General features: G+C 40.6%; 1 protein-coding gene across 4 annotated transcripts in view; it reads left to right on the plus strand.

Annotated features, from left to right (window-relative positions):
* The window catches only part of SLC12A1 (solute carrier family 12 member 1), an 88498-nt gene that overhangs the window by 21863 nt on the left and 42277 nt on the right, over positions 1-24358 (plus strand). For all 4 annotated transcript variants that reach the window (XM_043920871.1, XM_043920874.1, XM_043920873.1 and 1 more), the window contains 10 exons: positions 729-840; positions 2768-2895; positions 7860-7944; positions 11397-11548; positions 12697-12804; positions 13096-13219; positions 15222-15323; positions 17482-17637; positions 23039-23138; positions 24164-24275. In XM_043920871.1, the coding sequence (XP_043776806.1) occupies positions 729-840; positions 2768-2895; positions 7860-7944; positions 11397-11548; positions 12697-12804; positions 13096-13219; positions 15222-15323; positions 17482-17637; positions 23039-23138; positions 24164-24275 (1179 nt within the window). The remainder of the gene's footprint in view (positions 1-728; positions 841-2767; positions 2896-7859; positions 7945-11396; positions 11549-12696; positions 12805-13095; positions 13220-15221; positions 15324-17481; positions 17638-23038; positions 23139-24163; positions 24276-24358) is intronic.

Here is a 24358-nt window from a genome sequence, read left to right on the forward strand (position 1 = left end):
CTGGTCGGCCTTGGAGACGACTTGTGCTGAGCACACACGGGTATGATAGCTCGACCTGAAGTGCACTAGGCGTGCTGGGAATTCTGTGCCTCATTCTCTGTTCTCATACCCCTGCACTTAGTACCAGGAAGGGGAAGAATCCACAGGTGCTCTGCCGAGGAAAGGAGACAGCTCTGTCAGTGTTACATCTTTTGGCCCCATTTACATTCCTAGGGACACTGCACTACGTTACCCACTTAGTACTTAGAATACTCCTGAAACATCACCTTCAAGTGCCCAAGCACATGCATGCGTGCGTGTTTAGTCGCTGTTGCGTCTGACTCTTTTGTGACCCCATGGACTACAACTCTCCAGGCTCCTCTGTCCATGGGATTTTCCAGTTAAGAATACTGGAGTGGGTTGCCATTTCCTCCTGCGGGGGATCTTCCCAACCCAAGCATTGAACCCACATCTCTTATGTTTCCTTCATTGGCAGGAGGATTCTTTACCGCTGCACTACCTCAGAAGCCATGCACCCATTGAAAAATGTAACATCTATTCTCAGGCCAAATAAGGCTTATTAAGATGCCATTTTACAAGAACACCCTTATTACCTACACTGGGTAGTAGAATCTTAACTGGAATTATTAGATAGGGCTCTTATTCAGTGGTCATTTACAACTTTTATAACTATGTAAAAAGGTCATTGAATAAAACTAATTTGACCTCCTGTTACTTTGTCATTCCAGGCTCAAGTGATTCTTCTGATCATTCTTCTCATTGCTATTGCAAACTTCTTCATTGGAACTGTCATTCCATCCAACAATGAGAAGAGGGCCAGAGGTTTCTTTAATTATCAAGGTATGTGTGTCAAATAGCTTGCCTTGCAATAAAAGCTGCTTCTTTGCCCACCCCCATCACCATCCCCATGACCCCTGCCCTGGCCACTGGAGTTTCAGGGAATAGTCTCAGGTTTGAGTCAGGAGAGCCTGAGTGAGTCTCAACCTTGCTGCTTGCCAGCTAGACAGGTCATCGAACACTATTGGGTCTCAGATTTTCCTACCAAGGTGGGAATGATAATAGCAACTTCCTAAAGCGATGTTGAAAAGCAAGTAAGATAGGGATGTTAAAGTGCTTTGAAAACCTTAACGTGCTGGATCCTGAAAGATAAACCTCTCCTTAAGCAACAAGATATAAAGAAACTATATCTTTTTGGACTAAAAATAACTGTGTACATGTGCAGTTGCACAAAATTATAGACAAAAGATACAAAGAGACCAAAAAAATCCATTTGCCACTTTTGAAAAGTCTACAGCAAAAGTAGGGGATTAAAAGCAAAAGCAGGGTACTGCACATGCCCCCTGCACACAATATTACCTCAGGGGTGGGCAAAACACCTAAGCCCAGCCCTCTGGCCCAACCTCTGGACACACTCCCTACCCTCACCCCATATAATGTACAAGCTTACCCCTGCTCAGGAAGCCAGGGAACAAGGGAACTTGTTATTTGTTCTGGCTCCCCTCTGCTGCAGCACGGGCCCCAGTAAAGCCTTGTCTGAACAGTAGGGGTGTCTGTGCAAAAAAGGGAACTTAGCTCAGACAATGTGCCCAACCACTGGGAGCACCAAAGTCAAACACAGACATTTTTTCATCCCTCTAGTCGTTTTTGTTCCTTGCTTTCTTATGACATTATCTAGTTGAGCATCACTGTCAGGTTTTCAAACAGAAAAGATTGTAGGAACTATTAACATAGCAGCTGTGATCGAGGCATAAACATTGACTTCTCTCTTCTATTCTACTCCACCTATCCCCTCTTTCCTAGCTTTCCACCCTAGCATACTTAAGAATCCATGGCTGAGGTTTTTTATATTTCCCTTCAATATTTACCTGGTTATCACTATTTGTTCCCTTTTTATAGCGCATCACTTCTTTCTTCCTGATTCTTTTTCTTTGTAAAGATTGGCTTGCTTGATTTGCAAATCCTTTCCCTTTTGCTTCTTTTCCCTTTTTCCAGCTCCTGCTATAAATTTTTTGATGTTTTCAATTTTTTCTCCTTATTTTTGCATTTCCCTAGATTCTGTTGTTCACATTTTTATTCCTTCCTTTTCTTTCTTTGTTTTCCCTTCTGTTTTTCTTTTTTCTAGATTGTTTCCATTTCATTTAAATAATTTGGTGACAACTTGTGGTATATTTTTATATTATGACCAAAGCTCCTCACTATATATGAGAATTCTTATACATGAGAATTTGGTATAAGGATCTAAGATGCAGTTTCTGATGACAAATGCCGGGGAGGTTAGAACATTAGTATCAAAACTATAAGACAGCTTCATCCACAAGGTTCTACAATTCAAAAAAAAAAAAGGGTGTAGTAAAGCAATATGCTGGTTAAGGTATATATACATGTGAGAATGTAGTTGTATGTGTGAGGGCAATATGATGCGGTATGTTTGTGAGTATGCCAGTTCAATCATGAGAGAATTTTCTGTTTCCTTCTTTTTTAGTCTTCTAGATTCAAAGAAATCAGACAGCATGGGTCTCCATTTTCATGAAAATTATTGACTTTTCAGAGTATATTCTAGAGATTTAAAACCTTGTGACATGTATTTTGATACTTGGCAAATATTAATATGAGGTTCATCAAGATTATACCAATATCTTTAAGCTCATTCCATTTAGATTATAGGAACACATTTGCATTTAGGGCTACAGAAGCCAAAGTTAACTTTATCTTGTGGCAGTCTAGAAGATAAGTCTACATGATAATTTTCTCATTATTTGTGTTGCAGCATCAATATTTGCAGAAAATTTTGGGCCAAGCTTCACAAAAGGAGAAGGCTTCTTCTCTGTCTTTGCCATTTTTTTCCCAGCAGCAACTGGGATCCTTGCTGGTGCCAATATCTCAGGAGATTTGGAGGTATGTTATTTCCTCTTCTTTGTAATTCTAAGAAACAATGGTGCGGTTGGGCAGGACAGGGAGGTACAGACATCAACAGTGACCATGTTTCTCTATAGATTTCAAAGCTGCAAGATTTCTTCAAGGTTTCCTAGTTATTTAAAAAGTTCTCTCTCTTAATGACAAATTTTACTGCCAAATTATCCTATTCCTGATAGTTCTTCCAAAAGTTTTATTCAGTAAGCTGAGGCACTGGGGAGGCCCCCTCTGGTAACTTTACCTAGTTGCAAAGAACAGCCATGTGCCCAGATAAAATTTTAAGGAATTCTAGTATTATTTTAGGGAGTTCTAATTTTAAAAGGTGGGCTTCCCTGGTGGCTCAGTGGTAAAGAATCCACCCACAATGCAGGAGACACAGGTTTGATCCCTGGGTCGGGAAGATCCCTTGGAGAAGGAAATGGCAACCCACTCCAGTATTCTTGCCTAGAGAATCCCATGGACAGAGGAGCCTGGCGGGCTATAGTTCATAGAGTCACAAAAGAGTCAGACGCAATTTAGTGACTCAACAACAACAGCAACAGTATTAAAATGAGGAAGGTGAGAATGGATATTAAAGGACAATAAATAATCTCTACCACACATGAAAAAAGTAGAAAACACAGGTTTTACCTCAACAAATTTATAATCAATTTTGGAAGGCTAGAAATATTTGCAAGTTATCAGGGGAGATATATGTGTGTGTGTATATATTCAAACTGAATGCATTGTCCAAGTGGATTATGAAATAAAAATAAAGAATAAATAATTACATTAGGGACAATTTTTGCAACAAAGAAACTTTTGAGCAGGAAGTAAAAGCAAAAGCTGGTTACTGACAACAGTCAGGAAATGTAAGGGTATTCCAGGCAGAGAAGAGAAAAGGACAGACAGGCAAGGGAAAATTGTGGGAACAGGAAGGAGTCCCTCATGATTCAAGTGGAGAATCCCTGATAGGCTGAGTATCCTTACAAGGTAAGGAGAAAGGCTGTTGAAGGGGCCTGAGTGAGAGATGTTTGCCCTATAAATCTATAAAAGTGCTTTTGGTTTTGTTCATTGCTGTGTCCTTGGAACTAGCAAAGCTTCAATAAATATTTATTGAGTCAATGAACAAAGGCATTCACATTTGTTACAGTAAGGACTACAATGCCATGGTAAATTCTTCAACAGAGATGGGACATAAAAAATGAGTATGCTGAGGCTCAGAAAAATTAAGTAACTTGTTCATAATGAAGTAAGTAAGTAGTGCTGCTTAACAAAAGTTAACTCTGGATGTTGAGCTTCTGGTTTCTCAGATTTGGAAAAGTATCAGAGGTCATAGGTTTAAATTTCGGTAAACTGTAAGAACACATTCAAAGAATATTGTGCTTTCTTTCGACTAAGTTTTTATTATCAGTTGGTTAGTAGTCAGTCCAACTCAGCCAACACTTGTTACTTATACCAGGCATCAAAGAAGTGAAGAAGCTTGCTTGATCCTTCTCAAGCACGTAGTTTGGACAAGACCACGGCAGGGAAAATGGATCAAACAGGTCAGCTTTTGTTAGAGTTAGGAAACGAACTGGAAAGGATGCTTGTTCTTTTTTTATGATCTGCTGTAAGGAAACACTATATATCACAACCAAGTGCCTAAAAATTTCTCCTAAACAGTTCAATACTTTTATTACAAATGATGTCCTCTGATGTTTTCACATCAGTTCTGTTCTACTGTATTGTTTTCATGCTGGTTGCAACCTACTGAATTGATTCCATGTTGAAGCTCAGGTTTAGCCATTGGGGTTAAAATGGCAGAAGGACATCAGAGGGGAGATGTCTAGTGGGTAACTACATTAACGTGTAATTAAAAATAAATTTAAGAAAATAAAGAGAAAGAGCTAAGGGACTGGGGAACCCAAGAGACAGAAAATCAAGAGATGATGATGCTTTGAGATGTAATAATTAACATGATCAGAAGCCAGAGGGGTCAAGCATGTTAAGGACTAAAAGATGACCACATGTTGGGATATGGCAACCAGAGTTCTGGACTTATAGATAATAATTGTTTCTGAGCGTGAAACTAGAGCATAATAAATTCAGTTCAACTTAGTAAACGTGTTATTTACACATTATGGGGATATGAAAGACACTACCTCTGCTTACAACCTCAGAATCCTTCTCAAGATTCTGAGGCTCTTCAGGCTGACAGTGACAGCTAACAAGAACTGGCGCAAGGGGATGCTATACAAGTTTCCCATCCTGAACCTTCTACTTGTTAACACACTATTGATGGTCTGTAAATATGTGTGTGGGAGAAGATCTTCAAGGTACACAGATCTAATCAGGAGAGTTAAGATGCAGTTTCAGAGATTAAAGATTAGGATATGGCTGACACGCAACCAGCAGCAACCTAGTAAGACTGCTTGTGCTGTGTCCCAAGGGGGAAAAAAAATATGATATTTAATTTTAAAAAGTGAAGGAAGGTGAGATTTTGTGCTACTGCTTGAGGGATGGAAATAAACATTTGGAGAGGTAACTAAGAATCTAAGTCCTGTCCTGACTAGAGGAAAAGTAGCCAGAATAGGCAGTGTGGGTATGTGACCAGACATTAAAATATTGGCATCCCGACTCAGATCACACCAAGTTTGACACTCAAGTAACTCTTAAATGAGGAAAATTTGAGCTTGTAGCAGATCTACAGCTACATGGAAATTACCTTATGTGTAGAGTGGGATGCATGCTTCCTAATTCACTTCAGTCGTGTCTGACTCTTTGTGACCCTATGGACTGTAGCCCACCAGCTTCTGTGTTCAGGGGATTCTCCAGGCAAGGATGCTGGATTGGGTTGCCATGCTCTCCTCCAGGGGATCTTTGTGTTTTAGGTATAACACTTCTGTTCATCTTCATACCTCTTTTCCTTACCTATATATATATCTCCTTCCTTCCCACTTATATCAATTCTTCAATTTTCACTGAGAGCTCAAGAAATCCTTCATCCATAAAAGAAAATTTGAAACATACTATGAATGGATATTGAGTGGGGTTCATTTCAGCCATGGTTGCCCTCATTTTCCCTCTATGTGGTACTCAGTGCACACATTCTCTTTTGGAGACAGTAGCTTGAAATGAAGAGGTTGTATATATCAGACAAATCTTGTGTGCAGATATTTCTGCAAGAGTGGGAAGAAATGAATGATTATAGAATGGCTCCATAGGGCTGGCTTACTTCCCTGTAGGGACAGATTTACTTAGTTTAATTAACATTTCCAGCTGTCAGGTTGAGTCTGCATTCATCATGAGTTGATTTTTCTGATGGATATGATCAGCAGATTTAAGTTAATGAAACACAGAACTCACACTTTGACTGCATTGATTGCTCACTTGTATTGATGAGTCTCATGTCCTCTGGAGGAGGAACTGATGCCTACTGGGACGGTGCTTTCCTCAGTTCAGTATTTACTGACTCCTACTCTATGCCAGCACTGTCTTATAGGTAATGAATACATTGAAATCTCTACTTAATAATCCCTGTTAAGTTGAATTCTATTATAGAGAAGTTATGCTGCTTGGAAATTGATTATGATATGATTCAGCCCCCAACATAGGATATAAAATGGTATATTATATATGATGTGAGCTCAGCTCAGTGAATTTATATACATTTATGGGCAAGAGAAAAGCCCATTTTCTGGTATAAGCTAAAATTTGCCTCTTTCTATATGCCTGCTTATGGAAATTAAATATCTCTCATTGCAGTTATTCCTGAACTAGATTCCAAATGAGGAATTTGAGGGATTGGAGAATGTAGCAGATCATCCTTTTTGCTCAGTCAAAGTGATTTTTTAAAAGCAAGTATAAGTTCAGTTCAGTCACTCAGTCGTGTCTGACTCTTTGTGACCCCATGAATCGCAGCACTCCAGGCCTCCCTGTCCATCACCAACTCCTGGAGGTTACTCAAACTCATGTCCATCGAGTAGGTGAGGTCATCCAGCCATCTCATCCTCTGTCATCCCCTTCTCCTCCTGCCCCCAATCCCTCCCAGCATCAGGGTCTTTTCCAATGAGTCAAATCTTCGCATGAGGTGGCCAAGTATTGGAGTTTCGGCTTCAGCATCAGTCCTTCCAATGAACACCCAGGACTGATCTCCTTCAGGATGGACTGGTTGGATCTCCTTGCAGTCCAAGGGACTCTCAAGAGTCTTCTCCAACACCAAGCTCAAAAGCATCAATTTTTCAGTGCTCAGCTTTCTTCACAGTCCAACTCTCAATCCATACATGACCACTGGAAAAACCATAGCCTTGACTAGATGGACCTTTGTTGGCAAAGTAATGTCTATGCTTTTTAATATGCTATCTAGGTTAGTCATCACTTTTCTTCCAAGGAGTAAGTGTCTTTTAATTTCATGGCTGCAATCACCATATGCAGTGATTTTGGAGCCCAAAAAAATAGTCTGACACTGTTTCCACTGTTTCCCTATCTATTTACCATGAAGTGATGGGACCAGACGCCATGATCTTAGTTTTCTGCGCTTAGTACAAAACAAATACACACAGAGATATACCGCCAATGTGTCAGATATGTTACACTGTTATGTTATATTGATCTGTTACCCTTCCCCCCTCAGAACTCTATGGTCTGATATATCTGCATGAAATTCACAGGAGATAAAGGGGAGGGACAGGAAGAGGTATTAGTGAGTAAACTAACTAGCCTACTTTTCTGTAAAAACTCTCTCCTGGTCAGTTACAGATCTCTTCTGTTCAGCACAAAGTTCAACAGATTTCTTTCTTCACTCTAAATACCTTGTCTTTGTCTAAAAAGAACTGGAGCTCAGCACTTTGCCATTTGCTTTTTTTCTCTTTAGAACTTGCCCCAGGAAGGGTAGCCTAAAATTTTGAAAATACAGAACTAACTCAAGTGATATCTGTTTCTTATTCCACTCTATCTCCTTGTTCCTCTACATTATTTTTTCAAAGGATCCCCAAGATGCCATCCCCAAAGGAACCATGCTGGCCATCTTCATCACCACTGTTGCCTACATAGGAGTCGCCATTTGCGTGGGTAAGTCATGTGTCTCTGGTGTCAGAATGCCAGAATTACAAGGGATCCAGTTGCTTTTCATGTCAAGTTTTATGTTTCATGGCTTTCCATGAAACATAAGTTGAAAATTTTTTAATAGACAACAATTTTAATTCCCTTGTTGGGTGCTCTAGGAGTTTGAATGCAATTAAGGTGTAACCACAGGTGTCTCTGGTACTTCCCTGGAGGCTCAGACGGTAAAGCGTCTGCCTACAATGCAGGAGACCCGGGTTCAATCCCTGAGTCAGGAAGATCTCCTGGAGAAGGCAATGGCAACCCACTCCAATATTCTTGCCTGGAAAATCCCATGGATAGAGGAGCCTGGTAGGCTACAGTCCATGGGGTCGCACAGAGTCGGACACGACTGAGCAACTTCACTTTCACTTTCATTCTGCTGCTGCTGCTCCTAAGTCGCTTCAGTCGTGTCCGACTCTGTGAGACCCCACAGACGGCAGCCCACCAGGCTCACCTGTCCCTGGGATTCTCCAGGCAAGAATACTGGAGTGGGTTGCCATTTCCTTCTCCAATGCGTGAAAGTGAAGTTGCTTAGTCGTGTCCAACCCTTTGCGACCCCATGGACTGCAGCCTTCCAGGCTCCTCCGTCCATGGGATTTTCCAGGCAAGAGTACTGGAGTGGGTTGCCATTGCCTTCTCTGCACTTTGATTCTACCTGAACACAAAAATGGATTTTTTTGCTGCTGCAGGTGATAATTCCACGGCCAGGGAAGCCACCACTTCTAGCAACCACCTCCCCTGCCTTTAGGAGGCAGGTGAGGGACAGAATAAGAGTCCAAAACAGAACAAAACAAATGAAAACAGAAACAACATGACAAAACCCTTAGGAAAGTATGAAAGATATAGAATGAATGACTGTGACTCCTCCTTGCACTGCTGTCCCTAATGTGGAAATGTCACCGTCACCAACCGGCAGGCAATCAGAACAAGACCCAGCTGCCAGCAGTGTGGGCGGCCAGCCCCAACATTGCTCAGTGAGCAGAAAATATGCGAATTTGCCTGCTGTTCTTAAACTGACTTTTGTTCCACCTCCTGCCTGCAGCCACACCTCCTCCTGGTTGGGGGTCACCTCCAGCTTATGCCATTATTGGAGGGGAAGGAATGTGAGACATTCAGAGAAGAAAATTTTTCTGTGCACACTTATGAATACAGCCCCAGGCTGGGCCACTATGGAATCCCATCTGGCCATTTAAAAGGGGACATTCTGGTTGTCCTCTGCTTACTATAAAGGAAATTGAGAGAGTACATATGTTCTGAGTTGGATTCTTTGGGGGAAAAAAAGCAAAACAATTAACTTAGATTCTTTCTTCTCTCACTGCCTCTTATTTCCAGAAATTGGATAATGTCGTTAACTCTACTGTGACATTGTCAAGTTTCGTTACAAATAAAGAGATATTATTCCAATGTTTTAGGAAATCAATACTTTTTAAATGACATTGAAATTACCTAAATTTCACAAATGGTTTTTCTTTCTCCTACAAAGTAAAAAGGAAGGGATGAATAAAGGTATAGGCCTGATTTCAGAGTTTCTTCTCGTTTATTGGTTCTGATGGGTAGAAAAACCTGTGTTTCCATATTTTTCTCAGGGTGAGAAAAGGATATTCAGGGGGTCCCTGGCCTGTCATTAGTGCAAATAATAGCTCATGGCTTGGCTTCATGGGAATTTGGGAAGTTTGATTATGCAGAAGTGAAACCACAAGATTTTTAAAAGTCAGCTCAGCATAAATGAACAGTGAAAAAGATAAAATCTGGACTGGATAGTTCTGCTTAGTATCCAACCAACACTCACAATTTCAAGTACCTAAGTAGAATTTGGTAGGCCACTTCTCAGGGCTATATAGAAAGGGTTCCTGCACTGATCATTTTAAATGACTCTTTCAACTAAAGGATTCAGTAAGTTTTAAGTCCTTCCTAGATTCAAAGAGTATGAATTCCATGGCTATAATTGAGAGTTCCCATTAGTATCTATTACTGGAACGTCTCTTAAAATAATTAGCAAGGAATGAGAACTCACCTGGCTGGAGACTGAAAAGCAAAATGAACAGTTTCATTGACTGGCATTTAGTTTGTAAAGTATTTATCCTTCAAGTAGTTCAGAAAAGTTTATATATATATTTCACAGCTATATTCATATCTCTCAATAATCCTATCAAATACATAATGGCAGAGATTACAGTAAGAAAAATTCATAAGAAAAATCAGTAATTAAAATATATATGTCAAGAATCTTTAAAACATACATAATTCCATTTTGAGGTATCTATCCTAAAGAAACACTTCAAATTACAGAAGAAAAATTGTATGCACAAAGATGTTCATAGGATGTTTGTAAGACAAAATAACAGAAATTAACTCAAAGGTACAAAAATAATAAACTGAGATAAATACTTGGTATAGCAGTATTTGACCATAGCACCTGGGAAGGGCTTCCCATGTGGCTCTAGTGGCAAAGAATCCACCTGCCAATGCAGGAGAGATAAGAGCAGATTGGATCCCTAGGTCAGGAAGATCCCCTGGAGGAGGATATGGCAACACACTCCAGTATTCTTGCCTGGAGAATCCCATGGACGGAGGAGCCTGGCTGGCTATAGTCCATGGGGTCACACAGAGTCAGACGTGACTGAAGGGACTTAGCATGCATGCACGCATTACCTATGAAATCTTAACATTTTATCCCCAAATATTTTCTGTATCACTTAAACCATTGAAATTTTATAAAAAGTACAATTATAATAGTTTAAGAAATTACACAAAGAATAAAAAAAAAAAGAAATTACACAAAGAATACCATTAGCTGAAAATAAGAGCTCAGTTCTCTTAATTACTAGTATTCAATAATGTCATCCCTTGTTTCTCTCACAGATGAGGAAATAAATCCTTCTATCTGGAAAGCTCCCAATCAGTAGCATTAACCTGGAAATCTGAATTGAATAAATATTACGTGCTATGTGCCCTTTCAAAAAGGAAAGAAACCTCAATCCCAAGCGTCTTACAGAGGCAGGCAGAAAGCTAGGAGTTCAACCACCCAAGGACACCTTAGAGATAGGGGCTGCTCCCAGGCCTCAGAAGATGGGAACTTTCGGGTATCACATCAGAGGAAATATTGACCATGAAGACAGGATAGGTCAAAGTAAACTAAGTATGTTTTCAGAAGAAAAACATGTGTGCATATTCAGTCGTGTCTGACCCTTTGTGACCCTATGGACAGTTAGCCCACCAGGCTTCTCTCACCATGGAATTTTCCAGGCAACAAAACTGGAGTGGGCTGCCATTTCCTCCTCTAGAGGATCTTCCCAACCCAGGGTTGAACCCACATCTCCTGAGTCTCCTGCATTGCAGGAAGATTCTTTACCACATGAGTCATTGGGGGATATCTGAACCCTTCAAGTAAAGAAATGACAAACTTGTTATTTTCCCAGGGGCTTGTGTGGTCCGAGATGCCACTGGGAGTGTGAATGACACCATCGTTTCTGGGATGAACTGCAATGGTTCAGCAGCCTGTGGGTTAGGCTATGACTTCTCAAGATGTCAACATGAGCCGTGTCAGTATGGGCTGATGAACAATTTCCAGGTTTGAACTTCAAAAATTAATAATGTGTACCGCTATCGCTTCCATTTTTTAGAACATCATGTGTAATGAAACTTCTGACTCTCTAACAGATTGGTTATTGACTGATTCGAATTCAGCAAGGAATAATTTGTGTGGGAGGAAAGGGAGTCCTCTAGGCATTCATTATGTGGTTACACTCACTCTGGTGGTCGGAGAACAGGCAGTTGTATGAATTGCATCACCCAGGGAAAGATTACCACCCGCCATTATGCATCTTCCAATCAATCGTGTAAGATTTCCTGGTGGGCAGATGGAGAGACTTCGATTAGTTAGCACTTGGAATGCATTTCATGCCTGGGCTTCACTCAGGAAAAGCCTCTGTGATGGACCTGGAGTGTGTGGAGGACAAGGCCAAGAGGGGAATTGTGAGTGGCAGAAGGGGGAGGAGAGTGAGGGGGGGAAGGAACCAGGGAAGTTGGGGAGACTATGGAACTTAAAACATATTAATTTGCTTGAATGACTGGTGAGCAGAAGGAGAAACAAATTTGTTGTGAAGGCTTCATTCATCTATTTTAACAACCAACAAAGAGAAATTAACTCAGCCAAAGTCATTATTACAAATATGACTTAAATTGATAGAATCTCATCATGTCTCAGACCTAAAATTATGTTTAATGAGCACAGGAAAAGCAAAAATTTGAAAAGCTTCTATGTGCAGGAAGAAAAAGAAAGGCTAATGCCTTTTAAAAAGATTGGTAAACAGCTGAGTCCCTCCCTAGACTTTATTAAAATACCACTTTCTGCTGGATAGAGTTTCCCATTGACCAAGAAACAGATGCCCAGAAAGGACAGAGGGGAAAAATATCAAAATCCTTGAAATCATTTCCTTGTTTATTCTTTCCAGTATCTTCTGGACATATTGTGGTGAGCATTTGTTCCTTTTATCCAAAAACAGCAACAACAAAGGCATTTCCATTTTGAAAAAACAACTATTAAGAACTCAGAATGAAGCAGGGGGAAAAACATCTGATTAGAAGCAATTAGCTTACAAAAGAGATTCCAAACCCCAGAAAGTGGAAAGGGAAGCATTTGCATTAAAATTTGGCTTAAACTTTTGTTTTCACTCTGTTGGATGAGTCAGTCTCCTTACCTGGACCTCTCTCCTCAAGGTCATGAGCATGGTGTCAGGGTTTGGCCCCCTCATCACTGCTGGGATCTTCTCTGCAACACTCTCCTCGGCCCTGGCCTCCCTCGTCAGCGCGCCCAAAGTGTTCCAGGTGACATAGGCATAAGAACACGTGCTTCTCCCTCCCCCTGAGATATCCACTCTCACTGGTGATCATTTTCCATCACTTTCTGAAACAGTTTAATGTTTGCATCTGGCTCCAACGCTATGTCTGCCACATAGTCAAGATCGATTCAAATATAAAGAATGATAAACTGCAGTGTTAACTTGTGCTTCATATTGTGTATCACTTCGTCTCTTCCCCAAATATTCTTGTTTGAATAGCCCAGGGAAAATGACTGTGCATGGATATAAATGATGAATTTCTCCTCTTTTCCATTAGGCTCTGTGCAAGGACAACATCTACAAAGCTCTGCAGTTCTTTGCAAAGGGGTATGGGAAGAACAATGAGCCCCTGAGAGGATACTTTCTCACTTTTGTTATAGCCATGGCGTTCATTCTTATTGGTTTGTAGTTTTCTTGTTCTTACTGAAAGCCAACAAGTTCTTCTGATTACTCATAGGGTTTTCCTGTGACCTTGAGAAATTATCTGTTTTATGTCTAATACTGCATTTGGGAATATTGCAATCTAAGAAGGAAATGAGAAATCCTTGTGTGTGGAGGGCCTTGGAGGACTTGAGGTGGGCTTCGTACTTTAATCTCTTCTTTGAATCTGAATGCTGGAAATCCATCCAACCAAATGCAACTGACTCCTTCCTCTGACCTGCCTGACACTGTCTAATCCCACGTTGCCTCCAGCTGCCACCTGTCCTTACATCTCCTGGCCGCCAGCAAGAGAGCTGAAAGGTCTATTCTCAAAATTGGTCCATTGACCACAGAATGTGGTCACCTGTGGATGTGGAAAATTGTGGATTGGTCACACCCAATCCCACAGCTAGAATCTCTGATGATAAAGAACCTGAATTTTTACAAGCTCCCAAAATTCCTAGACCACTAACGTTTGAGAACCACTTACCTCGGCTCTTTCTCCCTAAGCAATATAGAAACAGCTACATAATCTCGGAGAGGCACAACGCCTCAAAGTTAGCCTGCACATTCCTCACTCCTCCTTAAGGTACCACATTGCAGGTGAGCAGAAGGCAAGGATGATAGTAACTATGCACAGATAGGCAGTCAGATTCAGCAGTAGTGCCAGACAACGAGGGCTTCTCCTCATCCCATAAACTCAGGAAGTGACCATAATTCATTCATCCTCATAAGATTTTCACAAGGTTGAAGAGGGGAACACATGACTCTCCATGTCTACACACAATTACTTTTTGGTTTATTTTTTTGTAAATCTATGTTTGTTAGATTTTTTAAATTAAATTAAAAAGTAATTATGTGTATATATGTTTGAATTATAATTTAAACTTTAAGACTTCAATTATTGTCCTAGACTTCAGTTAAGTGGTCAAATAGCCCCAAATTTTAAAAATTGTATATGTTAAGTAATAGTCTTAAAAGTCACTCTTTCAGAACCCAGTAGATTAGCTTCATGGTGCCAGCTTTGTGGCAGCTATTTTTGCCTACTTTCTTGCTGGCATTCATGTCCTACAGCCACACCCAGCTTCCACCTGCATCTTCTTTACTGAAGGTGATAGCTGTCTGATCTTCAGATAAATGAGAACATCTCTAAATTATTTTTTATATCATACAGTAAACATCCCAGCGAGGATTTAACCATACTGGATATTTACCTACTGAGGTAAAACTTTTTTTCGGCAAACCTTCAGAGGTAAAACTCTCTAGAGATGTAGAAAAGTAGGAATGGCTAACAAAAGTTCTGAAAGTCAGAGAGAGCAAGCTGGGTATATGCAGAGATATATCCTGTTAGATGGTTCTGATGCACAGGCATTTAACTAACCTGTCACCCTGTAGAACATTTTGATTCTATGCATGCTCAGTCACTAAGCTGTGTCCAACTCTTTTCAACCCCATGGACTGTAGCTCGCCAAGCTCTTCTGTTCATGGGATTTCCCAAGCAAGAATACCAGTGTGGGTTGCCATTTCCTTCTCCAGTGGATCTTCCTGACCCAGGAATCAAATCCACATCTCCTGCATTGGCAGGTGGATTCTTTAACACTGAAGCACTTAGGAAACCCTTTGATGATACACAAAGCAGATAAAGAGTCCTGGATTTGGTACTTCTGCAAGAGCTACAGGGAATTTTGTCATCTTTCTGGTTTCCAAACTTTCTATCCACTTCCACTTGAATTTTCTGTGGGTAAAGATCTTGATTGTCTATTTTATTGGTGAGTTTTCTTGTTTCTTACTTTATGGAAACTTTGGCTGAAAATACATTTCAAATGAGTGCAGACCAAAGAAAAGTTACAAACTTCTTAAACTTTGACAGATGCTAGCTACGGTTTCAATTTCCAAATAAAGTCAAGCTTCCAGACTGTAACAGCTGTTCAGCCCCTAGTCTCATCACTCATATGTACATACTCAATTCTGCTTCCTTCACAGCGGAACTGAACACCATCGCTCCCATCATCTCCAACTTTTTCCTGGCCTCATATGCACTTATTAATTTCTCCTGCTTTCATGCCTCTTATGCCAAATCTCCAGGTAAGTTGACATTTCAAAACTAAAATAAACCTAAGCAAACAACTTCGTTCGTCTCAACAAGATGAAATAAGTCAGTGAAAAGCGCTGAATCTGTGTTTATATGTTTCCTTATATCCTAGTGGGCAGTGTAATTCACTTTTTCTTTTGGTAAGTTGGGGGGTGACTTCTGAAATAGAAAAGGAATCGTTTGAGCAATGGCCTTTTTGACCAACCGTAAAGTCAATTTTCTCCTGTGGCAATAAATTATTCATTGCAAGAGAAACCACATTTATTGCAGCAGTAGAAAAACACCACTATTTATTTCCAGGGTGAAAGTGACCACAGAAGTGGAATGAATGTATATATTTGAAACTTTCTTACTGTCAGTTTGCTTTCTGCCCATGGTGCAGAAGAGAAGGATGAGTAGTTCCCATAATTACCTGCTGAGTGCAGTCAATGCAGATTCACGCTGAAGCTGGTGACACCCCTGCACTCCTCAGACTGTTGTTTAAAATGGTGTGAAATTTCACACCAAAGAACCTCCCCCTATCTTTGTCACCTCTCACCTCTTCTTTGCTTCCACTGGCCATTAGACTTTCTTCGCCTTTCCATCAGAAGAGAGTAATTCTTCACTACAAGGACTTTTGTTAAGGATATAAGCACATCTTCACTTTTTAGGGTCTTCCAGGAACTCAAACATCCTTTGGAAAACCTCCTGCCAAAATACAGGTGGAAGGGGAGCCTTCATCTACTTAAGGCCACTAAGCTCCAGAAGATTACAGAATTTTTGTTTCTGTTTTGTTTCCTTGTTTTAAGCCAAGAACAGAAGGTTCTAGTCAGTGAAGATGACAGATCATAGAAATGTGTGCTTCCATGCCGTGGTGTGTTCCTTTTTTTAAAACCACAGTGAAGTAATAGAGGTTGGCAGGGGTAAGAATGGAAAGAAATGAGGAAAAGAGGAAGAGAGAAAAGGGGAAGACTAGAAAAGCACAGAGATAACATGAATACCAAACCCAAAAGATGACTCTCTCTCTCCTTCCCTCTCTTTCTCCTCTGTCCCTTTCTCTCTCTGATACACAAACACACACATATAGACAGACTCGGAGAAAAATAAAGGCATTTCCAGTGACGTTCTTGTAGTGTGATTTCCATCTTGTGGCTATTTTGGAAATTGCTTCTGAAGACAGAAAGTTCTGTTGTATTTTGGCAACTCCAAATTTAAAACTATACTTTGTGTGTGTGTGCGCGCACACTCAGTCATGTCCGACTATTTGTGATCCCAGGAGCCATAGCCTGCAAGGCTTCTCTGTCCTTGAGATTTCCCAGGCAAGAATACTGGAGTGGGTTGCCATTTCCTTCTCCAGGGGATCTTCTCAACCCAGGGAACAAACCTGCATCTCCTGCGTCTTCTTCATTGGCAGGTGGATTCTTTATCCACAGACCAAATGTGCCCTTCAAGTCACAGCTTCTTTACCCTGATCATACTGTCTCCTAGCTTCTTTCAATTCAGGGAACTAATAGAACACAGTAAACCCCCATGCATGTACTAAAATATTTCTCACTGTATATATTCATTGCAAAATGCATGATATATTAGTGTATCAGGTTTAAAAAGCCACTGCAGAAACATGTCTCCCTCTTTTGCCGTAGATTATTATTTCTGAAAGGGCAAGCATGATCCTCTTAGGGTGAAAGAAGAGCTAGCATGAAGTAGCGGATGACATTTGATGGCTGCTCTGCCTTCTCCACAGGAAAAAGCCCATTATCTTAACCTTCTCTTTCTTGAGCCACTAAGGTGTCCCCACTGCCCTGCTGTCCCCCACTCTTTCCATCTCTCCTGCCTCCTTTCAACTCTTGATGACATAGATACCAGATGCTTAGGGTTTCGTTGTTTGGGAAGAAATCCTGGAATGCAGGAAGTGTAGAGGGGCCACAAGTGACACATTTTCTACATTTCACAGCATTATTTTTTGGTGTGATTACACCTTCATAAGCCAGGGACCAAGATGACAGAAAACTAATAACAGAGTTAGGAACTTGATCGAAAAGTTCTGATTTTTTATGCTAGGGGGAAAAACAAACAAACAAACGTGTTGCCTATAGTCTAAAAATACACAGTGGTATGATGGTATGGTGTGGAAATTTTTCTTGTGCACATAGATTTTTTTCTTAATTTCAGGATGGAGACCTGCATACGGTATTTACAACATGTGGGTGTCTCTCTTCGGAGCTGTTTTGTGCTGTGCGGTCATGTTTGTCATCAACTGGTGGGCAGCTGTCATCACCTATGTCATCGAGTTCTTCCTCTATATCTATGTGACTTACAAGAAGCCAGGTGAGATAAGAAGGATTGTACAGAGAGGGTTTCCTAAGCACTCTCTAACTATCCATTCACTCAACGAAAGTTTATTTGGCACCTCCTGTGTTTAGGTGTGCCGTGTGTATGGCGGATATTAATAATATAATGTAATATGATAATACAATAGTTACCCTTGTTGAACAGCTATTGTATACTGTGTATACACCATTGAATTCTCACAATAGTGAGAATTATTAGTCAGTAGGTATTATTAGTCACATTTCAGAGATGAAGAAACTTGAGTTCAAAGAAGTGACCACTCACTGAGGTGACCATCAGGATGTGAAGCAGCTGATATTTTAATGAGAGTGTATTGATACCAAGCCCCATAAGCTTTCCACTGATAGAGTCCTTCTACATCTGATAAATGAGATAGAATCCCTGTCCTCAAGAAGCACAGACTCACACATAAGGAATTTACTATATAATAGTATAGCAAGCACCGTGAGACTGACATGAACAAGTTACTGAGAAAAGGAGAGGAAGTGACTGACCATGATTATTGTTAGTCTAAATCAACCTTGCCACCCCATAGACTGTAGCCCACCTGGCTCTTCTGTCCATGGAGTTATCCAGGCAAGAATACTGGAGTGGGTAGCCATTTCCTTCTCCAGGGCATATTCCCAACCCAGGGACTGAATCCTAGTCTCCTGCATTGCACATGGATTGTTTACCACTGAGCCACCAGGGAAGCTCTAACTGTGATTAGAGTTGTCCAAGAAACTTCCCTGGTTCATGGCTTGTGTTCCCAGGGTCAGTCATTTGGTAGGTACTTATAAATATCTGTTGAATGAACAAATAAGCTACTTAAAATAAAAAAAAAAGCAAGAGACTAGGGATTGGTTAATCAGATGGAGCCAGGGTTGGCTACTGTAGGCAAAAGAGTGTGAGTAAAGTTAGGAAGCGTGCAAGTATCAGGCATATTTAAGGATTGCCAAAGCTTATGAACACAGAAACCTGGTGGGCTACAGTCCATGGGGTTGCAAAGAGTCAGACACAACTGAGTGACTAAGCGCAGCACATACCAAGGCCTTTAGCATGATGGAGTCCTCAGGTGATGAGAAGGGGCCTGAGGTGAGCCTTGGAAGGTGAGCAGGTCAGGCCATATAAACAAGACACCTAAATGTCATGCTAAAGAATCTAGAGCAGCAAGAAGATGCTGTTGATCATTCAGGTGGATCTGGACTTCAGATGTTATCTTTAGACCCAGTGAAAGGGATGGATTGATGCTTGGAGAGGCTAGAGATTAAGGAGTACAGTATTCAGCAGTCCAGTCTCAGGGGCCAAAAAGACCCTCAGCCACCCTCACATTCTCCTTACCCTTCCTATGCAAGCAGAGTAGAAAAAAGAAGGTAGTAACTATTTTGAAGAGTTTGGTTTTGTTGTTTTTCTTTATTACTTTATGGTATTTGTAATACAGGTATGGTGGTGGTGGTTTAGTTGCTAAATCATGTCCGACTCTTGCAACTCCATGGACTATAGCCTGCCAGGCTCTTCTGTCCATGGGACTCTCCAGGCAAGAATACTGAAGTGGGTTGCCATTTCCTTCTCTACTAAATGGGGCTTAATGGCATCGACTTCAATGGGCCGTGAAGGGACTCAAGAGAGACAAAGACTCCTAAAGTTCTTGACACAAGGATTGGTACCCGGGAAGTTTTCCACACACTGTACATTCACATAATTTATGTATATTAATATTAACCCCCTGTAGTGTACCGTCTATAGGTTTTAACAAACTTACAGTCTTGTAACTACCACCACAATCAAAATAGAGGACAGAGGGCTTCCCTGGTGGCACTCAATATGTCAGCAAATTTGGAAAACTCGACAGTGGCCACAGGACTGGAAAAGGTCAGTTTTCATTCCAATCCCTGAGAAAGGCAATCCCAAAGAATGCTTAAACTACTGCACAATTGCACTCATCTCACACGCTAGTAAAGTAATGCTCAAAATTCTCCAAGCCAGGCTTCAGCAATACGTTGACTATGAACTTCCAGATATTCAAGCTGGTTTTAGAAAAGGCAGAGGAACCAGAGATCAAATTGACAACATCTGCTGGATCATTGAAAAAGCAAGAGAGTTCTAGAAAAACATCTATTTCTGCTTTATTGACTATGCCAAAGCCTTTGTGTGGATTACAACAAACTATGGAAAATTCTTTAAGAGGTGGGAATACCAGACCCCCTGACCTGCGTCCTGAGAAATCTGCATGCAGGTCAGGAAGCAACAGTTAGAACTGAACACAGAACAACAGACTGGTTCCAAATAGGAAAAGGAGTACGTCAAGGCTGTATATTGTCACCCTGCTTATTTAACTTATATGCAGAATACATCATGAGAAACGCTGGGCTGGAGGAAGCACAAGCTGGAATCAAGATTGCCAGGAGAAATATCAATAACCTCAGATATGCAGATGATACACCTTTATGGCAGAAAGTGAAGAAGAACTAAAGAGCCTCTTGAAAGTGAAAGAGGAGAGTGAAAAAGTTGGCTTAAAGCTCAACATTTGGAAAACTAAGATCATGGCATCTGGTCCCATCATTTCATGACAAATAGATGGGGAAACAGTGGAAACAGTGGCTGACTTTATTTTTTTGGGCTCCAAAATCACTGCAGATGGTGATTGCAGCCATGAAATTAAAAGTTCCTTACTCCTTGGAAGGAAAGTTATGACCAACCTAGATAGCTTATTAAAAAGCAGAGACATTACTTTGTCAACAAAGGTCCATCTAGTTGAGGCTATAGTTTTTCCAATAGTCATGTATGGATGTGAGAGTTGGACTATAAAGAAATCTGAGCGCCGAAGAATTGATGCTTTTGCTGTGATGTTGGAGAAGACTCTTGAGAGTCCCTTGGAACTGCAAGGAGATCCAACCAGTCCATTCTAAAGGAGATGAGTCCTGGGTGTTCATTGGAAGGGCTGATGTTGAAGCTGAAACTCCAATACTTTGGCCACCTCATGTGAAGAACTGACTCATTTGAAAAGACCCTGATTCTGGGAAAGATTGAAGGCAGGAGGAGAAGAGGATGACAGAGGATGAGATGGTTGGATGGCATCACCGACTCAATGGACATGAGTTTGGGTGAACTCCAGGAGTTGGTGATGGACAGGGAGGCCTGGCGTGCTGCGATTCATGGGGTCACAAAGAGTCAGATATGACTCAGTGAACTGAACTGAACTGGTGGTCCAGTGGTTAAAAATGTGCCTTGCAATGCAAGAGACACCGGTTTGATCACTGGTCCAGGAAAATTCCACATGCCATGGAGCAGCTAAGCTCATGTGCCACAACAACTGAACCTAGGCTCTAGAGCCCAGGAGCCACAGCTACTGAACCCATGTGCTGCAACTAGTGAAGCCTGAGTGCCTAGAGCCAGCAGATCCAAAGAGAAGCCACCACAATTAGAAGCCCATGCACTGCCACAGAAAGTAGTGCCCACTTGCCACAACTAGAGAAAGCCTGTGCGCAGCAATGAAGACTCACCGCAGCCAAAAAATAAAATAAATATATCTTTCTTAAAAAATAGAGGACATTTCCATCATGGCTAAAAGATTCTGTGCAGTCAACTTCTTCCTCCCAAGTTAGCCCCTAGCTACAGCTTTTCTGATTTCTATTCCTGTATCTTTGCCTTTCCCAGAGTGTTATGTAGAACCATAGAGGATGTAGCCTTTATATATACTTTCTTTCACTTAACAGGAGGTTTTTAGATTCATCCATGTTGTTACATGTATGAGTAGTTTGTTCCTTTTTGTTGTTGAGTAGTATTCCATTATATGAATATATCTCGAGATTTTTTTAATATATTCACTAATTGAAGAATTATATCTAACCTGGTATGTCTAATTATATTTGTATCTAGTGATTATATCTAAAGCTGCTGTAAATATTCACACACAGGGCTTTATGTGGACCTATATTTTCATTTCTCTAGGAGTGGAATTTATCATTACAAAGTACACATAACTTTATAATTAACAGCTAAACTGTTTTCTAAAGTAGCAGCATGATTTTCCATTCCTAACAGCAATAAATTTAAGTCCCAGTTGCTCCACATCCTAGGCAGCACATATTATTGTTAGTTGATTTCTTTAAAAAAAAAAAAGCATTCTAATTGATATAGTGTACTGTCTTATTGTGGTTCGGTTTGCATTTTTTTCCCAATGACTAATGATGTTGAACATATTATTTGTCATCCACATATCTTCTTTTGCCAAGTGTCTGTTTAAATTTTTTGCCTATTTTTTGAGTTGTTTTCTTACGATTCATTTGTATGACCTCTATATATTCAGGATACAAATCCTTTCACAGTACATCTTGTGCAAATGTTTTCTACAAGTCTGTAACTTGTTTTTTCATTTCCTTACAGTTTGTTTTGAAGAGCAGATATTCTTAATTCCTCTAAAGTCTGATTTTTCATGTTTTATGGTTTGTTTGTTTATTTTTTGCTTCTAATCTATCTTTCCCTAATTCAAAGTGACAAGCTATTTCTAAAAGTTTTAATGCTTTAGATTTTTAATTTATATCTCATCATTTTGAGATAATTTTTGTGTATGGTGTGTGAGGAATGGCTCAAGGTTGATTTTTTTGCATATAAATATCCAATTTATTTATAGGGTTCTTATAAGAATGAAATAACCTAAGGTATGCTAAATTCCTGATGCATAGTAAATACTTAATCAATATTAATCTGCCTTATCTCCAGATAACTATCTCTCATCATTTTCCTGATTGTTCTGAGAAAGACTGGGGAGATGGCTTTGTCTGCCATCTAGGGTGAATCTGTGCATTCCTATCAGGGACTTCTTATAAAATGTAGAGGATTCATCTAACATTTAATTTTTTAAGTCAGGGCATGGTAGTGTTTTCCACCCTTATTATGAAGATTGGGTCCTTAAGCTTGCTAAAAATTGACCCTCATCATGGACACCCAGTGGTAAGAATTCCCGAGTTATTCAGTTTTATTATTCAAAATATAAAGACTGCTGCATACTCTCTATGTATGCAGAAATGCCTCTTTTCTTTTCAATTTAAGAATTTGTGAAGAACTCTTGGATTTATTTAGGGGCTGACCATTTTCCCAAGCCTACCTGCCTGCAGGGTGGTTGTAACACAGCCTCTTCCACTGAGTAAGTTTTCTCAGGTTGCAACACTAGAGTCTGATCCTCAGCTAGAAAAAGAGGTCTCACTTCTAAGAATTCACAAAGAGTTCATAGAAGGATACACTTTCTAGGAAATACTACATGATGTTCCTCTAATTTGGGCACTTGCAACTGCTGACATAGCCAAGGAAAATCAAAGAAGGGAATGGCTTATAAAAATATTCACAGTATACGGAGGGAAGCTCAGTGCTTTTACGTCAAATTCTCCTTTGTCCACAGATGTGAACTGGGGCTCCTCCACGCAGGCTCTTTCCTACGTGAGTGCTTTAGACAACGCTCTAGAACTAACTACAGTGGAAGATCATGTGAAAAACTTCAGGTAAAATTGGCTTCTCAAGCATCCTGGTGTCATTTCCCATTGGAAATAGCTTCCCTCTATGGGAGACAAATGCACTAGTGACAGGCTTTAGGGGTATATGCTAAGATAGGTAATCTTACAAAACTGCCACATTTTCACAACAGCACCTCCTGTAAATGAGTGCTTCTTCTCTTCCACTCTGAGCTATGCCCACCCCCAACTCTAAATTCTCCTAGTGCTGGCTGTCACCTTCCATGTACAGATAGAGAGGGGATCTCAGTGACATGATTTCGGAGAGATGTCCCCAAATCCCCACACACCTTAATCGTTGTTTCTGTCTCCATATAGCTTAAGGCTTTGTGGCTTACTGGATTCCCTTAGGAGAAGTTATACTTTAAGCTCTTCTTTGATTATATCTTATTTTAAGTGGAACTTCAAAACACAAGCTTTGCCAGGAGGGTGAAGGAAAATAATATGAATATACTGGTTGGAGAAGGACAGGTTGTACTGAGGATTTGGAATAGGGTCATGTTCAGAGGAAAAAGACAGGGGGACAGTAAGGACCTTTTTCTTACTTTACATGTTTACTATCACTAACTAAACTAAGAATACAAATTTGGCAAGATTGGCAGGAAATCACGATGATTGAAGTCTTCTAGGGAGGGACTTCCCTGGTGGTCCAGTGGTTAAGAATCCACTCTGCAACGCAGGGGACGTGGGTTTGATCCCTGGTCAGGGAACTAAGATCCCACAGGTTGGGGTAGCGGCCAAGCCCACGAGCTGAACCCGTGCACCACAGCAAAAGATCCCACGTGATGAAACAAAGATACCATGAGCTGCAACTAAGACCTGATGCAGCCAAATAAATAAATACTTCTTTTTAAAAAAGAATAAAAAAAGGACTTCTAGTGAGAAATTCAAGAGATATTTAGGAGAGTGGTTGCCCCATTTTGCCAAGCCTTCTGTACCAGCCTGTTCCATTGGGTGTGATTCTGGACTCACAGGTTTCTTGTCATGACCAATTCTCACATCTTCTCCATTTTCAGGCCCCAGTGCATTGTCTTAACAGGGGGACCCATGACAAGACCTGCTCTCTTGGATATAACTCACGCCTTTACCAAGAACAGTGGCCTTTGCATCTGCTGTGAAGTCTTTGTGGTAAGAGCTACTTCATCCCTTGAAGGTGCCTTTTCCTACTTGCTCATTTGTGTTGCCTTAGGAGAGCCCAGCAGGTATATGCA

The sequence above is a fragment of the Cervus elaphus genome, chromosome 12 (genome assembly GCF_910594005.1).
Source record: "Cervus elaphus chromosome 12, mCerEla1.1, whole genome shotgun sequence".
Taxonomy (NCBI): Eukaryota; Metazoa; Chordata; class Mammalia; order Artiodactyla; family Cervidae; genus Cervus; species Cervus elaphus.